General features: G+C 42.0%; 1 protein-coding gene across 2 annotated transcripts in view; it reads right to left on the bottom strand.

Moving 5' to 3' along the window:
- The window catches only part of DHRS3 (dehydrogenase/reductase 3), a 28,120-nt gene extending 11,978 nt beyond the window's left edge, over positions 1-16,142 (bottom strand). The window contains exon 1 of one of the 2 annotated variants that reach the window (XM_061369507.1): positions 15,071-16,142. In XM_061369507.1, coding sequence (XP_061225491.1) covers positions 15,071-15,265 — 195 coding nt within the window. In that variant the 5' untranslated portion in view covers positions 15,266-16,142. Of the gene's footprint in view, positions 1-2,271; positions 2,294-15,070 lie in introns of those variants that run through there. The other variant, XM_061369508.1, reaches the window with a different exon arrangement.
- Between the last annotated feature and the right edge of the window lie 7,358 nt (positions 16,143-23,500).

The following is a 23,500-nucleotide window of genomic DNA, read 5'->3' as shown; positions in this document are numbered from 1 at the left end:
GCAAGTGTAGAGTCTTGCATCTGGGGAAGAACAACCCCATGTACCAGTACAGGTTGGGGACTGACCTGCTGGAAAGTAGCGAAGGGGAAAGGGACCTGGGGGTCCTGGTGGATAGGAGGATGAACATGAGCCAGCAATGTGCCCTTGTGGCCAAGAAGGCAAATGGCATCCTGGGGTGCATTAGAAAGGGTGTGGTTAGCAGGTCAAGAGAGGTTCTCCTCCGCCTCTATTCTGCCCTTGTTAGGCCGCATCTGGAATATTGCGTCCAGTTCTGGGCCCCTCAGTTCAAGAAGGACAGGGAACTGCTTGAAAGAGTCCAGCACAGAGCCACAAAGATGATGAAGGGAGTGGAACACCTCCCTTATGAGGAGAGGCTGAAGGAGCTGGGTCTCTTCAGCTTGGAGAAGAGGAGACTGAGGGGTGACCTCATCAGTGTTTACAAATATGTAACGGTGGGTGTCAGGATGATGGAGCTAGGCTTTTTTCAGTGATATCCAGTGATAGGACAAGGGGCAATGGGTGTAAACTGGAGCATAGAAGGTTCCACGTTAACATCAGGAAGAACTTCTTTACTGTGAGAGTGACAGAGCACTGGAACAGGTTGCCCAGGGGAGTTGTGGAGTCTCCCACATTGGAGATATTCAAGGCCCGCCTGGACAAGTTCCTGTGTGATGTACTCTAGGTTACCCTGCTCTTGCAGGGGGGTTGGACCAGATGATCTCTCGAGGTCCCTTCCAACCCTTGGGATTCTGTGATTCTGTGAAAGAGCAACAAAAAGGATGCCAATAGAACTGGACTGTTAGAGTTTGCCTTTATATTTCTGAGATGAATTCTGTAAGAGGGGCCTAATCTTAATCTGCTAAGTGGTTTTAACTGGAGTGGCCACTGCATCACCTCCTTGGAGACAGCACTGAGACTGCTGGAGCCAGAGCCCTGGGCAGCCTTCAGCAGGATCAGTGGTGCTGGGTTCCCACTCCAAAATGGGCAGCTTTAATCCAGAATGGGAAATGCATTAGAAGCTATGAGGAATGAGCAAAACCACAAGGAATGTTTACAAGCCTGAGGAAGACCTAGCAGCCAGACAGCCCCAGCCCTTGCAGGAACATCAAGTGTTTCAATTTATTAAACTGAAAGAAAACATACATGGAAACCAAAGGATGAATAACATTTCTAATGCTGTCATTATAAACGATACTCCAGGAAGGTCTAAAATATGCTCCAGATCATCCACGTGCATAACATGATGCAGCCCTCGACTGAAAAAATAATTTCTCCCACGAGGCTACTGGAGAAGTATTAGGAGTTAAAATAGCTCACATTAAATTTGTACATAAACTGAACACTGGCAACAGCTCCAGACATGCTCCCCAACACCCTCCTGCCTTTGCCTGCAAAAAAACAGAACTGCTTCCCTTTAAAAAACATCTAAAAGCTGTCAAAAGGAGCTTTTCTTATAAGTATTTTGGTCAAAGAAATAAAGAATACCGCTTAGAAGAAAGTAATATTTAAATGCTTACCACTGTCCTGTCTTTTTATGTACCTTTCTAAATGTTATTTTTTAACGGTGGCTGTTGCTATGCAACAGGGCAGAATTTCTAAAATCTATTTGTTGTACAAATGACAGTTTTCAGCACAGATTTAACTCTCTCAGACTAATAACTCAAAGAAGGAGGATGGGGATGGGAGGACTGCAAGCTCGCAGAGTATGTACCCCTGAGGGGTACAGCAGGGTGATAAGGGTCTTTCACTTACTACTACACCAATTTTGCCAATACACTGTTAAAAGGAAGTAGCTACCCTGCTTGTAAAACATGTAAACAAGTACAGCTCTAGTTAAATACAATGGTATCACCATGTAGAAACAATAGATCTCACGATTACTTTTACCCAGAAATGATCAAGCAATTCTAATCACATTCTGCTTCAATGACACTATTTAAACTGACCAGGCAATCATAAATCAAGCTGCAGCATATCAGTAAGTTACAGCTCCCTGAAAGTCACTGTCCTTTGGATGTGGCTGTCTATCACAGGTGTGCTTTTTAGGCCACTGCAATGCAAAATGAAGCTAATTCACTTTAACATGAACATAAAATTAATTCAGGTATCACAGAACATGAGATACTGTCCAGTACAATATATAACGGAACCTGGTCAGTACCTAGGATTTAGCTGAGGAGTCAGTAATACAATACTGAGGCACAGTAACTCCTTGATGTGTTCAAAGTCCGTAACAAGCAGAGCTTGATGCTATGAGGGTTTTCTACTTACCAGAAGACTGCAGAGCACTGGGGATCTGTAAACTACTTCAGTGAAGTGTGCGAAATTGATCCCTACAAACCAGGCCTACTTTGGGATGACTCGCATTCACTGTAGAACAATCTTTACTTCCACTGGAAAATATTTATAGGTACACAAAAAGACAGACCCAGATGACCTAAATGACACAATTTGCAGGGATGCTGACTGACAGCAGTCAGGGGGAAATCCATACCAAATCGTCATGGTTTAAATTGCCCTTAGCAGCCTAGGTCCAGAAACAAGTAACACTGCTTGGCCTAAATCTGTGACTCAAAAGCCAACCAGGAATATTTTAACTGGTTTTACTGATTCTAGTGGCTAAACCAAGCACTCTGACTTCATGTATTGCAGCACAGTTCATCCCCATTACACTGACTCCCTTTGACATGGATATTTTTTCAATCCACAACCTGCTTTCTGATCATTGGGTTGTACAAACAATCTCAATGACAACAGGAAATCCTGTTCTTGTAATAGAATTTCAATGGTTAAGAATTTGCAATCCACTGTTTTCCCTTTTAAGCCATTCAGGAAGAGAAACTGAAGATGACTTTACAGAAGGAGAAGGGCACTTTTTGAGCTCTCTGGTTTTGCAGAACTGCTGGGCTAAACCAAGATGATGACAGTGGCTGAAGCCACCAGCACAGCACTTCCTCTGTGAGAGCAGTAAACAAGTGCACTGATGACACGAGGAGCTGGCTGACCTAATGATGAACTCGGGGCTGTAAAGGAGATACAAGGTGCCAGATCACTATGTGCACAAGCTTCCCACACACACACACACATCCTCACAGCAGAAAAGGTGTCGCAAAGTAAACTGCACCGGTTGCATATCATCATCTAAGGAAATGAAACCCTGAAAAACCCCTTTGATGGCTGAATGTGCTGCTTTTGAAGAGGCAAACCTTTGCTTCCATAAAGCACACATTCAAGTCTAAATGCAACATAGACAATCGTCTCCAAGGGGCCTGGATTAAAATAACAAGCAACACAAAGAACACTGCAACACTGCACAACCAGCGTACCTCAGAACCCCAAATCAGACAGCTCTGTTCACTGAGACAGGGCTCCTGTGTTTCCCAAGAGTCTTGGAAATGTTCTTACATCATTTCTGACAGCTCACTGTGGTCGGAGCCAGCCCTGTTCTATTACCACTTTGGGAAAGAAGCACTTGTACCAGCTGGATGTCTTTAATATTCTACTTGGAAGAATGAGCTCTTCTCTTTAAGGCAGTAAGCTGTGTTTTGTCCTCACTGGTGATGGGTTTTTTTAAGAGGTAGGTCTTACAGAATTTGAGTTTGTACTCAACATAAAACCAAGCTGCTAAAAGCAAACTTCAGGATTTCCCATCCCTGCTCCAAAATGCCACAGCCAAGTCTCACCCAGTGAATGTGCTGATCAGAGAGACAAGTTGTCTCTGTTTGCTGCTAGCAAAGAGATTAAAGTGACAAATCTGAGACAGACACTAATTTAATCTTCACATTGAAAATTTGTGACTGTCCACTGTCATTGTTGATCCATTCTAAGGGCACTTAAAAGTGAACTGTGCAGTATCTTTACAATATCCACTCCCATTAAGTTATTTTAAGTCTAGTATATTTGAGGTTTTCCTTAAGGTCCAGTTAAACAATTGTCTAGCAATTCCTGCTTTCAGGTGATGTGGTGCAAGTCTGTACACTTGGGTGTGATTCAAAGGGCAAACGGAAACAAAAAACCAATTATAATTACTTAAAATACTGTGCTTTTGTTGAGTGGTAACTCCTGACTTCTTAACATAGGCCTAGCTATGCAGGAAGCATCTGCTGTTCAGTGAAGCTTCTAAGAAACACTGAAATGAGGTTTTGTTCAGTGTCTGAAGTTTGCACCTGATACAAGTCAGCACTCACAGACATTTGGCTCACAGTTTCAGTCCAGGACTCACCAGGAAAGAAGATACATCTAAATGACAAACAGTACTTGTTGATGCAACTGGTGGAGCCTGGTATCTGTGCTGACCAAGAGGACGAATGCTGGCAGTCAAGCCTGAACTTCATCTGCACCTATTTTAAATGGCTGCTTCATTTAGATAAGGGATGAAATATATTATCCAGGTCATACAACTACCATTCACCTTTATAGCTTACATAGACTCATCCTAACCTGTGGCTAAAAAAATATGTCGTATTACAGGATAATCACCCTGTATCAGCCCAGGATTTTTCTGGGCATCATTTTTACACCACCTCACAAGATGTATTATTGTATGTTGTTTAAGTGTACTCAGAGGTCCAACTGCCACTGAATACATACTGAGAGCCAGCTGTGTATCAGTCACATACATAAAGCATAACTGATTTCAGCAGAGCTGCATTTGTGCTTTCAAACACTATTTTATTGCTGTAAGTGGAGCACTGCCACGTTTGTTCAGGTACTGTTAGACAACAGAAACCCCAATGTTACTCAAAACAAGCTCTGTGTCACTGTATTCAATAACTTGTAATTAAGGTGGCAGCATAAGGGTGGCTGTCCACAGAATCCTTCTGTAATTATGCACAGTTTATGCCTAAGCTAATAGGATGAACAGTTTAAATTCTGGCAAGGTACCCATCTATTCCCAAGTCTATTAATTAGAATCAATTTAATCTCCACTGGAATAAAGGTCAAACAACATGGATCTGACCCTTTTCTGCTGGCGTCAGTGTTATCAGCCAATGGATCTGGCAGTGCCTGGGTCTGACTTGTTTGACTCTTCAGCATGTTGACACAATGCTTTGAAGAACAGGGTCTGGGCCCAGCTAAAAAGATCTCTCTAATAATTTCTGCTTTATATTCCTGATAAGCACACAGGTTTATGAATTCCAGAGTTTGTTCTCTCTCGGTGGGCAGCTCTGAGGCTCTTCTCAGTCTCCCTTTCCTCCACAATACCTTACAGGAGCAATGGTATTCGATTTATATGTTCAATTCAGTCCAGAAATCAAAGTGAAAAATGAACTTTAAAAACAAACATTTGGTAATGGATCTTACAGCAAGCACTCAAAATCAATAAGCATTAGCTGACATTTTCAAACCATCCAGAAGGAAAGATATGGAATTTCTACATGCTTGTCCAACTTTTGTGGAAGGAAACAAAGGAAACTACTGTCTTTTTTTCTTCTCCCATAGTTCCTGTAAAATTAATGACTACTCAGTGGAGTTATCATCATCATCATCTATTTGTCCTAGTTATCTTGGGAAAAATGTCCTAATACTTTCATACCTCTCATCTTACTGTAAGGCTGTGTTCCTGGTCTGGCTCTATGATGTAAAATCAGCTAGCTCTTGGTGTCCTAACCTTGTGTTTGTTCTCTTTGAATGCTGCTGATCTGTTTGAGGAATGTAATTCAGAGTCTGTTCAGAGTTTTCCAAGTGGATTTTTACTAACCACTGTATAATACCACCCTGTCAAGGCAGGTTTCCACAGCAAGGTAATAAATAAATAAATTCATCCATATATCTACCTTTGAGTCCTTCTAAACTTTTTAGTCAGAATGCTTAGAAATGTGTGCAGGGCTTATGGTCACACTTAAGGCAAACTGCTCTGCCAGACTAATGAGACATTAGCTCAACAGCATGTTGAATTCATTTTATAATGCAGTAAAACCTACCTATATAAGCCCGTGCTTCAGGTGGAAATAGTGCTACATGTCTGGGACAACTTCTTCCTAGCCTGTGCCAGACTCGTGACAAAATGCAACAGAAATACAGCAGCACATATACAAGCCACAGCAGGTGATGAAAACACACAAATAAAAGAGGAATGGATCACTTCAGGTAAGCAAGGTGAAACATCATAGACCAAACCCATCTTGTCATCCATGCAGTTCAGAAAAGCAGCCTTGTGCTTTCTTGGTACAAGTAAGATGAAGATCACAGAATGACAGAATGGTTGAGGCTGGATGGGACCTCTGGAGGTCATCTTCCCCAACCCCACTGCTCGCAATCCCAAACCTAGATCACTTCAACCAGGTCAACTCTCACTTTGAATCTCGCTGCCTCCCCTTTAAGCTTTCCAGATCTAAGCTTCTGTACTGGCTTTCAAGGCTGCTATCCCCACATTCCTGGTCACCTTTCATTTAGCATCAGATCTCCTATTGCAGCCTTTATCTCCCATGATTAACTTTTAAAAAACCCTCTGTGTTTTCCACCACACAAAAAACATTCCCCAAAACTCTCTGTTGTTGCTCTTCAAATCCCACCTTAAAACTTCCATTGCTATGATGCCTTTCCAAAAACTTCAAAACAGCCAAATGAGTGGTGCTGAAACCACCACAGGAGTACAGACGCCTGGTTTTGTATTCAGTTGTTGCCTTTTGTTTCATACCTGTGTTGTAAATCCTGAGGTAAGCATCTTTCTAATGTCCTTATACAGCTCATTTAGTATCTTTATGCTAAATAATTTCTGGTGCATGAGTGGGTTTCTGAGGCACTACAACAATGTTAATATATGACCTCATCTTACTTCAGGATTTCTTACAGCACTGACACAGTCCTTAGCTTTTGTGGGAAGCTTCATTTAACTGTCTTGGTGCCAGCCCTTAAGCATTTTAAGAAGTGCTGGCTTTTGGTGTGCCAACACAGCACAGTCTCACTAGGACAATATTTTCACTTGATATCACTGTATCCTGATGAGAGATGACAAGCCTGTTACTGTGCAAGTTCCACTTCTTGTTAACATTATTTATTCTCCTTACAACATACCAGGTAACAAAAGACAGGTATGTTCTAAATTATAAACTAAAACAGCTCCATCCAGAACACTGCTTCACAGACATCAACAGATCTGATAGCAGATAAATTCTGGCTGTACTTGCCAACCAGAGACATTTTGTGAGGGTGTTATTCAAAGGGATGGTCTTGGCACAGGCACACACAACAGGCTCAGTGCCATCCGAGCCTGGGACTTGGAACAAGGGTTCTTCTGCCCATCCTTAAATTCAATCAACAAGGAAGCGTGCTGCCAGTAGGAAGCTGTTAAATAAAGCTGCTGTCAGTATAGAATCTTTATGAAAAGAAAGCTTTTCTAGAGACCATAAAGCCACTCAATCAAACCTATGCTCTCACAGTTTACCAAATGTTCCAAGTTAATATATTATTTTGCATGACATGGAAAAACATTCACTCCCCAATTATTTTCATGTACTTCTGCTTACTGCTATGTTATGACATGCTCTAATAGCTCACTGTAAGATTAAGTGCTTAAATTTAAATAAGATTAAAGTCACCATCGTTAAAATATGCCTGAAACTGTTCAGTTCTGCTTTTGGGGTTTTTTTCAACCACACACACAACAGGAGAGATTAATTACCTAGAACCTGATGTGTGCACTACTGGTAAATATTCTTTTATCACTACTACCACTATTTTCTTACCTTCAACATAGAAAATGCAAAATTTCCTTTGAAATGATGATATTTTTCACTTTGAGACATGTCAGATTGCCTTTTCAGATGCTTATTTGCGTCTCTAAATCACTACAGAGAAATCCATTAGCTACACAGACTGTATGTCATTCTGGTATCTCAGCAGGGCATAAAAAGCATTCAGGATGTGGACAGATGGTCTCTTGACAACGCTGTCTTAGTACTGGAACCTAAAAATACATATGTAAATTTTATGCTGAGCCTTTTAGAAATGATCGTGCACCAAGCCAACTCAACATCTGTTTGTGCAGCACATTCACATACTGCATTTGCATGGGGTATAAAGTACATTGGAACTGTGTCCATTTCTTTTATAAACATACTTTTAAAGGCTTTCCGATTTCTTTATGTTGCAGCATGGTGCCTGTTAAAACCAAGTACATGGGGATTAATCGTCTTCCAGGAAGAAAGAGTTTCTCTCAGCTCTGAAATGATGTAATCTTAAATCAGCTTTTTTCCTTCTATCAGAACTCCTCTCTGGGGTAGCCAGATCAGGCCTATTCATGTTCTGCACTCAGAATGAATTGCAAGGTACATGTCAGAAATCAGTTAGTACTTGCAGAATACAAGTGTCTACTTGATGGCTGGCCCAGCTGCAGTACATTTAAAACCTGACAGACAGCAAGCAGAAGGGCTTCCGGAGTTTACTTCAGGTATGCTCTCCTCCCTTCCCAGCCCCATTATCAGCAATGATACACCCTTGTACATGACCAAAGAAATGTTTTTAGGTTTGCAGCCCAGCTGGATGGAACTCCATGGCAGATTAAAATTCCTGGGCACTAAGAATTTGATGTCAGTTTCTTATTTAGGCAAGAGCTAGCTCTCAAATACAGTACAGTAAGAGTATTCTGCAGGATCTGAAAGTGAAATCAGGGATGAATGTTGAGAATGACCAAGATTTTAAAACATTTTAGATTAAGAACTCTTACTGAAATCTGTGTGAGATGCTGTTAGCTATTGTCCTACACATTTAAAAAGGTCACAACTCTAAATGACTTTGAGCATCAGTCTCAGTATTTTGCCATCTCTTCAGATTAGTATTCATTTCCTTTCCAGCTCTAGTCACAATGCAATTAGTATTTTATCATATAGCATCAGTTTAAGTTATAAACAAGCATTTTAAACTCGTATATACTTATACAAACCAGGACAATGTCAGCATGATTCATAAAGACCAAAGTGAAATATTCACTGAACTACAGATGCTGTTTGTGTAACTAATGTGGGAGGAGCATGCCACTGGAAAAACTCACTTCAAGACTTGCCAAATCTCCCATTACTGGGAATACAAGGCTAATATCTAAGACGCGCTACCATTTTTTACATAACCTCTCTGCAATACTCGCATCCTAACCACCATTTATAGTAAAAAGTCTCAAGCAGCTAAATCTCCGCAAGTATACAAGACTCAAGCACCTGCAGCTCCTTTGTGGTTTTCAGTCCTGTTGAATTCAGTGGAACAGTGTGGGAAACTGGCCCCGTTTCAGCAGCAGCATGGGCTTGCACAGCTCTCATCCCTTCCATGGTGTTCCTTTATCCCCTGACTTCTTATTACAACCCAAATGTAATTGAACTGAAAGAGGATAGCACACTCCAGTGACAAAGTATCTTTCTAAATGAAGACATTAAGGTCTGACTTTAAAAATGTTGTGAAAATAATGATGGAAGGAATAGTTGAGATTTCAATTTGGGCTGGTTTTTTTTTTTTTTTGTAGCCTGACCAAAATCAGGAGTGATAGAAGCACAATACAAACCAAACCACCACCACCAAAAATCCCTGATCGCTTTTCAAAGCAAAAGTTTAAGAATTGCCTTCAGGATCTTTATTCGCTATCCCATAATCATCACTGATTATTGCATTTGTGATGTTCTACAGCTGCCCATCACACTGCCATCCTGTTAAAAGCACCTTGCAGAGAGAACTGTCTAGACTGCAGTGATGACAGAGCAGGGTCATAGCTCTCAAGCAGCACATTCCATGTGAGAGTGAAGCTTCCGTTTGGTGCTGGTAGTGGTGATCCCAGCTCCCTGCCGTCCTGCAAGGGCTCCTGTCTGTCCTGCTACTCCAGACTGCTTACCTCCTCACTGCACAGGCATGCAAACCCTCTGGTCTCAGTCTCCTGCAGGACAGGAAGTCGATGTCCAGAGGACAAACCAGTGAAAGGAGGGATCTTCCAGTGTATTTATGAGGTGATTTCTTGCACAGTGAGGAATGTGAAGAGCTGGTCAGCTCCTCTCTGCACTACTGTCACACTGACCCAAGGGCTGCCCCTAACCCATTGGGTATTTTGGAGGCATCTCTCATGCCAGAACACCCCTGATTCCCTAGGAGCCCTCTGTTTCGTTCAAGACCAATGGTTACCGAAAAGCTAAACATACCACAGCTAGAGGGGAAAAAAAGAAAGCCAAATAGGAGCACAGAATATACAAGCTTTGAAAGAAACTGAGACCACAGAACTGAGCACAAAGGAACATATCCCTTGTAGATATGCTACTGAAGATCCATACTACTGATTTCTGAGCTCAGAGCCCTCCATGTAAATAGAAACTCTAAGGAATATCAATGGGTTTTGACCAGTCTCCTAATAGAAAAGGCCTAAGAAACTCTTCCAAAGTCACTGGCAGATAACTTTTAATACTAAAATACATACACACATTGCAAATTTGTTTCTATCCTACAATTATATCTTTTCAGTTACTTTTTTAGGTTTTGGTGACATTTAATAACCTAGAATGTCTAAGAAACAAACATCTCTTTCCTGTTCAGTCAGACCTCAGATTAAACAATGTGTGAACAAAGTAAGTAAAAACTATAAGGAATGTTTTTAGACCTCAAGGAAATGCCTGAAAACCTGACAAAGAGCAAGACATGCAAATGACACACAAAAGACATACAAATCAAAACTTCATCACTGGAGATCATCAAAACCAGGGCTGACAACTCTCTGGCAAAGGGGCTGTAACAGAAAATGCTGTAGGAAAAGCAAATGGCTTAGAGGAAACCAGAACTATTTTCCAACACTTAAGTACCAGTGAATGAACCCATTGAGCCCCTACGTCCCTCTGTCTACTCACATGTGTAGAGGGCTGTTCTTCTACACAAGATATATTGTTCAAAGGGGCCAGTCTTTCCAACATTAACTCCTTTATGCAGTATATTCTTTGCAAAACACCATTAGGCTTTGGAACTGGATTCTTATTTCGTAGGCATTAAATCATAAACTCATAAAAATCTCTCCTTCTCCTGTTTCATTAACACCGATCTACTCTGCCATTTTGGCTCACCACAGAAAATCAACAGGTAAGAGCCTTAACAAAGCTCCCAATGTGTAAGCCTGAGGCAGAGACTGTTCATCATGTGCTTTTAAGGTGTAGCCAAAAAAATCTCAAGAGTTAAAGCCTACAGTAGTGAGGATCTTGAATGCTGCAAGCAAGCAAGAAGGTACCGAAGTCAGTAAGTACATTTCTCCAGTAATTCAGCCACAGCAAAGTAGCTCCTCAGCTGGCACTTCTGAATCTGGCCACATCTCTGAGAAACGGCATGGAAGCTGAATTACAACACTTGAGTACTTCCAGAGAGCATTCAGTGCTATCCATCCTTCATAATAACACTAACATGTCCCCTACCATCTGTAAACCACTCTTCCTCTGCATTCAGCAAATTTGCATGCTTTTGGTTTTTGCTGGAAGTGCTACAGGAAGCATTTAAATACACAATGCCTCCCATGACCAAGGAGTTTCTGAAAACTTCTACCTGAAAGTAAAAAGGGAGTATGGATCCTTGGAGCTCTTAGCACACACCTGCACAGGGATGATCTAATGATTAATGTTGCACATTGCCTAAAAATCACTGCTTGTTTTAATTGAAAACAAAACAGAAGACACACACTTTCAAAACTGGAAGTACAACTGCTACCAACCACTTTGTCCCCTTATTGACCATCTCATCAGTGAGGCCAATGAACAACCATTCAAAGACACAGCACCTCAGAAGGAAATGTCTCCTGGACATTTCTCTGTCCAAGTCTCATTGAAGGCACAATGGCAGAGCAATGGATTAAAAGAAAGAGATTAGAGAACGGGAATCAAGATGGATTTGCATGATCATGCCCAACAGACTTCTGTTGGATTGAGAATTTCAGTCTCCATGCTCAGCTATGGAATAACAGAATGAACCAATTTGGAAAAGACATTTAAGATGATCCAGTCCAGCCGTTCCCCAGCACTGGCAAGGCCACCACTAACGCATGGCACTGAGGCCTCGTCTCCACGCTGTGTGGACTTGCAGGGACGGTGCCTGCAGCCCTGCCCTGGGCAGCCTGTTCCAATGCCTGAGCACCCTCTGGGGCAGGAATTGGTCCTCAGCTCCATCTAAACCTGCCCTGGGGCAGCTTGAGGCCGGTTCTTCTTGTCCTATCAAGAGGAGGTGGCTGAGAGAAGAGACCAGATACCTCCTGGCTCCATCCTCCTTTCAGGTATCTATCAAGCAGAAGACACTGTATTTCCATTTATATGAACTTTGTTTGAATTTATTTCTTGCCATCTTCATAGCTTTGAATGCAGGATCAAATTTTACAGTGAAAAAGTTGCAGATGCGACTATTCATAATCTTAGTCAGATACAACACTTGGCATCTGACGCAAAAACTGCTCACATACACCTCATTCCTGATTAACAAAACCAGCCTGGGAACACAAAGATAGAGTGCAAGATGCGATCTAACCCAGTCTAATTATGAGAGGAAATTTCAGATGCTAACAGCCTCAACTAACCTATCTTTCAGAAGATTCTAATCTCAAAAATATGGTTATATATCGCCGCCTACCTCCAAAACTCCGTCACTATGTCTGTGTGCGCAAGCGCATGGTGGGTTACGCTGCACACCCCCTATTAGAACCTGAACCTATATGTTCCTGCTTCTGTTCTCTCCTAAGTAACAGTGTGCTTGGCCTCAGAATTTCAGGCCTTTGGTGGAAGTGTATTTTTTAAACTTGGAATATTGCGATTATGAATCTGCCATGCATTATTAATGATGCTCAATATTCAAGCTTTGCTCTAACTGTAAAACAACCACGTAAGAATACAACAGAAAAATACAATAGTGACTTCTGACAGGCCTCACTGAGGGATGACTTGCTAGTCACTTCAAGCCTTTTTAATTTTCTTTTTGATTGCCTAAGGCAAAGCATGTAATCAAAGAGTAGCGCTGAACAGAGGTCTTGTGTTCTACATGGAAACTGCAGCAAGTTCACAAAGTCAGGGCTGAGCACAGAAGGCAAGAAAGAAATGAAATCTCAGGGCAATGGGAATCGAAACTACCACATCCATGTAAAACTGTCCTTAAAAATGGGAAGAAAGCCAAAAATAAGCCTACTTTAGTATTGCAGGGAAAATATGCCACTACCAAAGGCAGAAAGGCGGTGCCACTGCCACAGAGCATCAAAACTTGCTGAGTGCCATATTTGACTTACTGGATAGCCATGATGGAACTGACAGGAGAATTTAATTTCAACTCAGTAAAAGCAAATACTGGATCACCTTGATGACAGACATAAAAAAACCCCACATAATGTAACCCCCTCAAAGTTCTAAATAGTAACTAGGAACCACACAGCATTTCACAAGTTCACAAGACAAGGACAAAGGTTCCCAACAATAATTTTCCTTTATCTTTCCTTCTAAGATACGTAGAGATGTTATAGATAAGACATACAAATGACCTACAGTCTGTAGCTGTTTACAGTCATTTCATCCTCAGCTCTGTATCTTGAAGAGCTCCCTCTCCTTTGGCCCATGTCACCAAGTTCATTAGGGCTGATGGCCATTGTTCAGTGTCCAGCTCAATTGCAGCTAAAGCAGCTCTGGAGCTAGCTGGAGAAATGGTGGTACTTCAATACCAGAGCTCAGGCTAGCAACCAGCCAGGCTAAATAAATAATGAAGCATGGTATTCTAACAGATAATATAAATACACCTCCAGCAAATTGCTTGGGTCCAAAGGTCAGGCAACTTGTTTGCTCTGTCTTCCAAGAATTTGTAAATCTCAACATGATGTTTAAACACAAACATCTACAAACAGCAAAGTTCAGTGCTGACATATTTTGCACCTCAAAGTTGCATGCCAGAATAGCTCTATACCACACAGAGAAAACTGCAAAGCATGTGTAAGGAACTGACAAAACAGTATGCAAATTTTTCTTTAAATATCCTCTCATTCTGTATTTTTCTCCTTCTTTATTCTCTCTTGACTCTCATTCACCCTTTCTTACACAGAGGAGTATTTATGCAGCTGTCTAATTTCATGATTCCTTCCTTTCATTACCCATAAAGGAGGAGATGAAACTTTAAATCTCAAGCCTTGTTTCAGGGTATGTGTGGGGTTTGTATTCCTGGTTGAGTCACACATATGGAGACACCTGTACGTATGAAAACACAAGGTTTGAAGGTAAACCACCAGTTCCTGAGCTAGAGAATGGACACACCAGCTACATGGGCATTTCCAGGCTGTTGTGCAGACAGACCAGGCTTTGAGACTCTCTCCCTTTTCCTCTCCCCTAAAGGAAACCTGCAAACAACCTCACAACTACTCACATTGTGCTTTTCTTCCTTGCTAGGTTCTCATTCATCTCATCTTTTGAACAGCTCTGGACAGGCCAAAAGTGAAAACCAAGGGACTTCGGAAAGCACAAGAAATGAGTCTTGCAAGTGGAAAACGACTGGGGTGAAACTGAACCCTTCTCCCCACGTTCCCAAGAGCCAGAGCTCCATACACCATCTGCCCCTTTCTGAGTCAAGACCCCTTGGGGGTGACAAGCGTAGTGTCATACTGGGTGACAGACAGTGGCAAGGAGAGCCAAGGAGAGCCTGAGGCTGGCACCAGAGATCAGCTGCACCCTCCCTGCTTGTACCCAGTCTTAGCAACCAGGACTGCCAGGAAGCAGCCTATGAATAGAAATGCAAGCGAGCAGTAGCTTCACGCCTGGGAATCACCCAGCTCTCCTCTCCCTGCCACATGAAAACCTTGGCTGGAGCAAAACCCTCCACTTTGTCAGCAGAGAATTCACAAGGGAAGCCCTTTCTTTCTCACTATCACATTTTCTTTGATGAGCTGGGAAAAGAGAGGATGCAGGGAAGGAGGAGAGCGGGCAACTTCTGAAATGTAAGTCAGTGTAATGGCTCGGCACGCTGGGTTTTCAACAGATTAGTGCCCCTTCTCCCCTCTCCAAGGTGATCCCCTCAGTCCCACCGAGAGAAAAGGCTGTTAACCTCCGAGTGGAAGGCTCCGGAGCAGAGCAGAGCAGCAGGTGGGAGCTCCCCTCACACCCATGCTCACCTTCCTGGCTCCTCGCTTTGCGAACTCCCTGGCCAGATGCCGGCCGATGCCTCTGCCGCCGCCGGTGACCAGCACGTTCTCCCCAGACAGGTCCCGGAGCTTGGGTGGCAGCACCATGCACACGGCAGCTTTCACCACCAGGTAAACCATCTGCACAGGGAAAAGCAGCAGAGCGCCCAGCCACTTCCAAATCATCCTCTTGTTCCAGGCAAGCCAGGAAGGCAAAATCCTCTTCCAACCCTTCACGAAACCAAGTTGACAGAGAAAGAAATCCAAGACCCTTCATGCACCCCCAGATGGGTGACAAGTCTTCCACCCCCTTCCAAACCTTGGGAGACGAGAGATTCCTGGACTGGCAAAAAGCCTTCTCTCCCCCTAAAAAATATGGGGTAGGAGTAAAGTAGTACAGAAGACCAAGTCACTCCCCTGTTTCTTGATGAGTGTCCTCTGAGATTGTCACATGCAGGTAAAATGGTTTCCTTGCTTTTTAACTGGAAGACAGGTTTTTTTAAATTAAAAGAGGGGGGGGGAAAGAAAAAAAGTGAAATTAAAAGTAACTATCCATCCCTCAGCTTCAAGGACCAACATAAAAATCCAGTATCCAAATGGAAGGCTTTTATATTTGGAAAAATAAAGCAGCCTATGTCTCCAAATTTCAGCCTGCAGTGCCTTCCAAACGGCTCATTTCTATTCTTAGACTCAGGAAATTGCTTAAATAAGACAGAACTGCTAGGACCTTCTTTTTAAGAAAGGCTCAACTCAGGGTAAGGTTGTTGGTTTTGTTTTCATATCTATAAATATCTGTAGCCGTTCTGTCCTGAGCCGGTTGCAGAGGTTGAGCTGTTATCAAACCGCCTCTCGCTGCCCCCTCGCCTGGTTTTTCACTTGGAGTGTCTGAGATCACAGAGCAGGAATTACGCCATGCACTATTTCAGCGCTGGCTCTTGCTCATTTCTCCCTATGGCGCTCTCTGGCTATCACAGCCGCGGCGCTGGGGAGGTTTTTATACCCCATTAAGCCTGATTGACAGTTAAAGTGTCGGGGAGCTCTCACTACTGTTGCTGTGAGTGGCTGGCTCGGCTCGGCTCGGCTCGGCTCGGCTCGGCTCGGCTCTCCTCTCCTCTCCTCTCCTCTCCTCTCCTCTCCTCTCCTCTCCTCTCCTCTCCTCTCCTCTCCTCTCCTCTCCTCTCCTCTCCTCTCCTCTCCTCTCCTCTCCTCTCTCCTCTCTCCCTCCTCCCCTCCCCCGAGCTCTCCCGCAGCCGCCGCACACCAGCTCCAGCACGCAGCCCGAGGCGGGCGCTGCCTGCGAGTCGGGGCTGGCTGCGCGCTGCGGCGGTCCCCGGGCTCCGCCACCCGGGCAGGCAGCCCCTGTCCCCGCGGCCCCCCCGCCCGGGACCCCCTGCTCCACCCGCCGGACCCTCAGCTCAGGAACAGGCAGCGTTAAGGCTCTGTTCGAATCTTGGAGCTCGGGCACAGAAGTGCTGGCCCAGGATAAGCTGGTGTGGGGAGGGATGGTTCCTTCAGCGCCGGATTGCCAGGCTGGATCCAGCTGACCATCAAAATCTAACACTGCACCAATGTTTTTATGGACAACACAAAAACTCATGGATTTTCCGTGCTGGAAGATGCTTGCACTGCTGAAAACTGGTGCTGGAGTAGTGGGACAATAAGAGGCAGGCTCGGTATGAAGGAGGGAGACACTTCCTCATAACAAAGGATGGGTTTTTCTCTCTACTTTTCCAAGCCCTTTTTGTCCGGTTAGGAAGGCATAGTTGCAACACAAGAAGGACTCCACAGCACTTTGGACTCTGTTGTAACAGGAGAAAAGGCAAAGCTTCTTGCAACACTGCCCCCCAGCTTGGTTGTTGGCACTGTAAACCACGAGGCAGGTATGGTTTGTTTTAGCTGCGCTGATGAAGCGTTTCTGAGGAGGATCTAACTGCACATCTGAACTGAGAGCACTGCTGGAGCTTTGACAGCGACCAGAAATAACCTGATAATCCAGTATGCAAAGCTTTGAAGGTGTCACAAAAAGCTCAAGGGTGTCAAACCTCCATTGCTGTCTTCATAGCTGAGCTGGAAAGAACTTAAGACTTTGCATCTGTATATATCAGTAAGAATGTGCTAAAATGAATCTAATCCCACGTTAATTCAGGAGGTCGGGTCTATACCCACTATCCTGGGAAGCCATCTAGTGGTAAAAGCTACAATTGCTGGAAAATGACACTTGAAAGACACCTTCCAACTTCATGTTACTAAAGTAACCCCTGCAATGGAAGTGTATGATCTAAGCACTTACATACAGGTAGCCAAAGTATTACACAACCAATAGAAATTAATTAGGAAGCTGAGTCCCTTTGAAAAGAATTTCAATTTTATGCCGTGGAATCAATCAGACATTTCTGGAAGCAGGCATTGTTCAAAGGGGCCACAAGGTAAGTGTTCAGGGGTTATTTGTTCTCAAAGAGAAGAGTAACTGAGTTCCTGGTGTCACCCACATTTAAAATCTTTATCACACACGAGATTTTAAACATAAAATATGAAGAACGTGTAAATCCTTGAATTTCAGCTCTGTTAAAAGTTCCACCGAAGTTTTCAGAAAAAAAGAAAATAAAATTTAGAGAGAAACTTGCAGAGTTCTTACCTTTAAATGGCAGGTCTCCTCATAACAAATTAGCCATATGACTATCACTGCATCATCACTGAGTGTCAGGAGAGAGCTTTTTGCAGAGAAGATGAAGCTCCTAACCAGACTGGGGTCAGGTGGTACTCCCTAACTTAGCTGGATCTGAAACAACCAGAGCTCAAAGACTTCCCACTGCTGCTTGGCAGCGTTTAGCACCTCTGTGTGTTTTCACAGTAATACCTTTGGAAACGGAGCTAGGGGAGGACCTGTCATTCTAATTTTCCTCTCAGTCCAAAAACTCTGAGGAGGAGAGAGAAATTACATGGACAGCTTAGTGCCTGGTTTAGACTAGAATGACTCAGTGTCTGGACTGATAACAAATATAACAACTTGCCAGTATGGACATAAGGAGCAGTGTTCAAAATGAAAGGATATGAAGTTCATCAAAGTAACTCCGATTTTTTGATTCCTAACTTCAGTCTCTTTATGCATAAATCACCACAGACACATTTAAAATAGGAAAGTAAGTAATATTACAATTAACCTGTTCATATTAAAACAATTCATTGTTTAATACATCTGCAGATCCTTTGAAGTCAGTGGGAATGGAATAATCTTGTGAATATGGATTTCAGTCTCTTCCCAGCTTCAAGAATACCTTAAAATGCATTGAAAGTATTTGGGCTTTTTTCATTCATTATGATTTTGGTTTATTGATCTATGTGCAAAGTTGTTACCATTTGGAGTGGGAGTAAAAAGATAGTTCTAGATATTTAAAATTTTCCTCTTAAAATTTCTTGGAAGTATGAACTATTTTACTTCTTTACTACTTTACTTTAGATTTACCTTGAAGCACTGAAAACCAGGAGTCACTGCACTGTACAGATGTACAAAAGCAAGAAGCAAAAGCAGACTTACAGCAAAACTGAAGTTGCTGCATCTTGTATGTAATAAATATGGTGAAAAGTACATGCAAGTTAAGAATTCACCTACTATGGCCAACAAGTCAAATACCTTCAAATTCCACACATAGTATGTAGAACACTGAGAGCAGCTGAGGTTTGTCCCTCTTAATTGCAGTTCCACTCTGAAAAGTGGGGAAAAATAGTATTCTGGGACTGTGCTCTATTTTGGCAAGAGGTCTTTTCCCAAACTGCCACTTTTACAAAACCAACATACGTTTTTGTTCAGAGTTGATCTCTGGTTGTGTGATCCCCTAACCAGACCTTCACGTAGGTTTGGTTATCCAGACTCCTTACAGAAAACATCTAGAGGTGCAGCCAGCCAATTGGTACATACCTTTGTTGATGGTAACAAGGATCTGTCACATCACAGCAGTTGTTCCTAACTGTAAGTTAGAAGTCCCAAAGTGAATCCCTTCATGTTTCTGCTCACAAGTCTTTCACCACTGCACTGTCCTGTTAATTTTGTAGAACTGCATCAGTTGCTGCAGCTTGGTTGCAGAATTAACTTTGAATTTTGGAGAGTTGCACAGTACTCAACTGTTTGTTTCCTATACAGACACTCACAATGAAGCATTAATTGAAAAACAAAAAACAACCCAGACACTTGGTTTAAGCCCTTTTCATGGCACTTCAAACTACTAAACTTTATTCCAGTCTGCAACAAGGGAGTCATGTAATACATCTCAGCAGTAACTCGTTCAGTTTTGGCTTCCACTTGTCTGTTTAAATTTCTGGGTTTGTACTTCTTAACAGAAGTGTAAAGGAATACAGCTTTAACAGAGTTTTATAAATCTATTCTGAATTAATAAGTTCAAATTTAGATCATCCCTGAATGACCCACGTGTGGGACCACTGCTGAAAAGATGCCTTTATGCTTTCTGAATATTTAACCACAGTAGTGCCTGATTGTAATAGCCCAGCTTAAAAATAAACGTGTTGTTCACATTTAGGCAAGCTAATTTAAAGGGAGGTTAGGAAGGCCTTTTGTAACTGAAACCTAGCTTTTGGACCACAGTTAGCATAGATTTACTTATACTCTCAATGAGAGTCATAGAAACCTACTGCTTTTTACTTCCAGTCTTGAAGGAAAAAAAGAGCAGTGAAAAGGCAACATTTACTTCTAAAATAAGTTGAAACACTCTCTTGCATAACACACTCGCATAACATACATATCTTGCATACACATCACTTGCATAACAAAGGTCCATTTTTGCAGAATAGTGTTACATGGATCTATGAAGAGGCTTGGGCAGAACATCTGAATGCTTAGAGCTTCATGTTGCACCTCTGTGTGTTGGCAGAACTCTACATTGGCTCACAAAGCCTTTGCAGCCAAGTTCCTAGCAAACTTGAAAGTTTGTGCAAATGAAGTTCCTAAACTGCAAGAGCTTTTGACAGGAAAAGGAGCTGGAAATTAAAAGCATGCTCAATGCATGTCTGGAAGCTATTTGGGCTAAGAATTCTGTGTTTTCAGCTTAGAAAACTACACCCAAATATATACAGGACATTGGTAAGCAGCTGGGAAAAAACTGGGAACACAGAGCAGCACTGTCACACAGTGGAAAGTCTGTTACTGGTGTGTTAAGAAATAACAGTTTTTTACATCACTGCAAGGCTCTACCATGGACAATCTGTCACTATCGCAGATTAAAACTAAACCTCCTTTAAAAAAGGAAAACCTTTTGCCAAGTTGGTCTGGTTTTTGTTACATGAAGCACTGCTGTCAGATTTGGATAAATCAAGAGCTAAATTTTTTGCTTCTTGATTTCATTCTTCCCTTGAGTTCACATTTTCCATTTAAATGTGTCCCAGTGGTTCTATGATTTCACACTGTCCCTGTGTGTGCTATTAAGCATTAAGAGTCTGATACTGTTGCCTTGTAAGTGGAGCTGTGCTATGGACTAAACTCAAATGAACCACGTTTCTGTTTAACTTCCAGCCTTGTGCAAAAAGCTACATGTGGATGTGTTGCTGCTTTTCCAGGCTCTCACAACAAACCGGTATCATGAATAAGACATAACAAATGTCCGAGTAATTCTAAATTCTAGGTGACATCCCTTTCTAGATTCAAGATGCATAAAGATAATTGTCTTTATAAGCAGTACAGCATTTTCAAAGTGCACGCAGGTACTAGCTGGAATTCAGACAAAGGGATGCAACAGCAAGAAAAGAAAACATCTTTCAAATTCTTAGTCATCTTAGTACGTGTAGGATTTTGTCATTTGTACTAACTGTCCTTCTTTTTTCTTTAATGCTTTGATTAGAAGCCAAATCTGTCTCAATCTGTCTCAATCTGTTATCCTTTTTCTTCATATTGGGAGACAGTGAAAAATACCACATGTAAACAGGAATGGAGGGACTACATTTTGTTAGACTGATTGACTCATCTTATTTTCTCTATATTTACCATTCCTTCTGACTAATTCCTCAGACCTGACAAAACTTATAAGACACACAAGGAATGAGGGAGGCAGAAGAATTAAGTCCATAAGGATTTCAAAATCAAATCAGCTTATTGTTTCAAGAGTCTGACCTGAAATCCTACTACACCATCATGATGCGGCTTTTGACAAGACCAGGACAGAAGGTTAATGCCTGCAGTAAATTTGCACTGGAAGCCTGTAAACTGGCTTAGGAAAAACTCTTCAGACAAAATGTTCCCTGAATCCTTTCTATCAATGTGTTTCTGAAAAAATTCATTACAAGCACCTATAATTTCTTTCTGAGCTACTGGTTCACTACTACAGGCAGAGGTGAGATATTTCAAGTCCTCTAACTGTCATAAGCTTCTTCATACTTGACAGTTCTAGAAAGGAAGCCCAAGAGAGGAGGAATGTTAGGAAAAGAATGCTGTTGTCAAAGCCAAATTTGTTTGGTTAGAAGGCTAGCAGAGGTCAGCTTCAGGTGTATGAATTATTGGGATGGAATAGGACCACATTGTAGATTGAGGATGGGAAAAGATCTCTGGAGAGATTCAGCTGAGCTAAGGGAAGGCACAGAGGGATGCTGAGTTCTTCATTTAGACAGAGCCTACAATACTTTCGCTGATGGTCTGAGCAACAGAAAGATTTGGATTTTTAGCAACTTAATGTGGTATCTCTAGACCTTTACTCACTGTTAGCAGTAAAACACTTTGCTTGCTCTTGCTCAATCACTGCCATTACCCCTACAGATTGGCATCACTGATCTTTTTAAGGGACAAGCAGTTCTGGAGGAGGACACTGGAGCAAATGATATATGGGGTAAACAACATAGGGCTTCCAATGGCGGCTGATTCTTCAACTCATTTATGAGGCCTGCTGCCTTTTAAAAAGTTATTTTATCTTTCCTGACAGGCACAATGGCACAGGGCAGTGAGGATCAGCTGATTCTTTGGAGGAAGAAAGATCCATTATAGCAGTAGCATGCATAAATCCAGATGTTTCCTAAAGGCTGACGTATAAATAATGACCGGAGATGCTTTTTTCAGAACACTCTGCCCTCCCCTCCATTTAATCACCAACACTATTTAATTAAAAACACATCGCTTATATGAACCAACTAACCAGAAAGTCCAAGACCTGTCTTCAGGGGCCTCATACCTCCCCTCCAGTCTCTCATTAGATTCTTGGTTGCTGGTCTGAAAGTCTTGGCATCATGGAAAAAAAACTTATATATTGAGAGCTGCTAAGTGATTTGGGGAAATCTGGATATGCCACAAGCCACAGTTGATAATATCAGGGGAGTGTTTAAATCCACCACAAAGAAACTAAAAATTAATAAAGAAATATTGTTGTACTTTCACTTGTCCTATTTAAAAGTATGTTTATATGGGGACATTCAGAACTTAAAACTTATTACTTTTAGGAAGTATTAGTAAAAATCATTAAACCGCAACCCAGATACTCCTTCTCAGAATATAAAAGAAGCCTTAATTTTTGCTCTAACTTACATGGTTGGGTTTTGGTTGGTTTGGGTTAGGTTTTTTAATCATTCCACTCCTGTAGGTTTGGATGGAGTAAGAAGTTGGGAGGGAGCAACTAAATATCCTGCACCCCACAGTGATGGAAGAGATCCATTATTCCCCAGATAGTCAAACAATTTGAATCAGTATTAGATTTATATTCAATCAGTTGTAATTGCTCACTTCCATTAAGTTACAGATTAGACCCATTATCTTTAAAACCCAGCCTGGTCTCTCACCATCTGGTACTTTCTTTTGGCTCTTCTTGTTTATTCTCATTCCACAGGTAAGTATTGGTTTACCCTATTGACTAATTCACATGAATGTTTCTCACTCTTTCCTATAATGCATATTTAAAAAAAAAAAGGGATTTCCCCAAGCAGATATATTTCATCTGTTTCTTTTAAGGGTATAAGAAAAACTAAAAAGGTCTCACCTGATTTTGAGTCAAGATCGTACTTTCTGAGGGAATGCTACTACAAGTCTGTTAACCAAATGCAGAATCTTATGGCTCGTAGAGAGGAGTATTTATCTTCTGTGACCACAATTACAAGCTTTTAAAAGGGTTTTTAAATGGACTATCTAGGAGGTTAGTGGGGATGAAGAAATAGTTCAGGGTATTCAGGGGCTAAGCACAGGTTGTACTGCTTATATCACAATGAGCTGGTGTTTCTTTGCTTTTTTACTTTTACCCAAACAAGTTTTTTCCAGTCACATGGTGGACAGAAATACATGGAGTTACACCTAGTCACACACTCCTTTGCTATCATCACCTCTGTTGGTACAAGCATTTGGCTGGCCATGTGGTCTGATCACAGCCTAAATGACAGCAATGGGTAACATTGGTTGGCTCAGCAACAAACAGCAAACTAAGAAGGTGTAAAGAGATCAAAATT

This window comes from Neopsephotus bourkii, unplaced genomic scaffold (assembly GCF_033783945.1).
Source record: "Neopsephotus bourkii isolate Nb327-2 ecotype Australia unplaced genomic scaffold, CSIRO-AGI_Nbou_v1 NB_1500, whole genome shotgun sequence".
Lineage (NCBI taxonomy): Eukaryota > Metazoa > Chordata > Aves > Psittaciformes > Psittacidae > Neopsephotus > Neopsephotus bourkii.
This window is presented reverse-complemented; position numbering and strand designations above follow the sequence as displayed.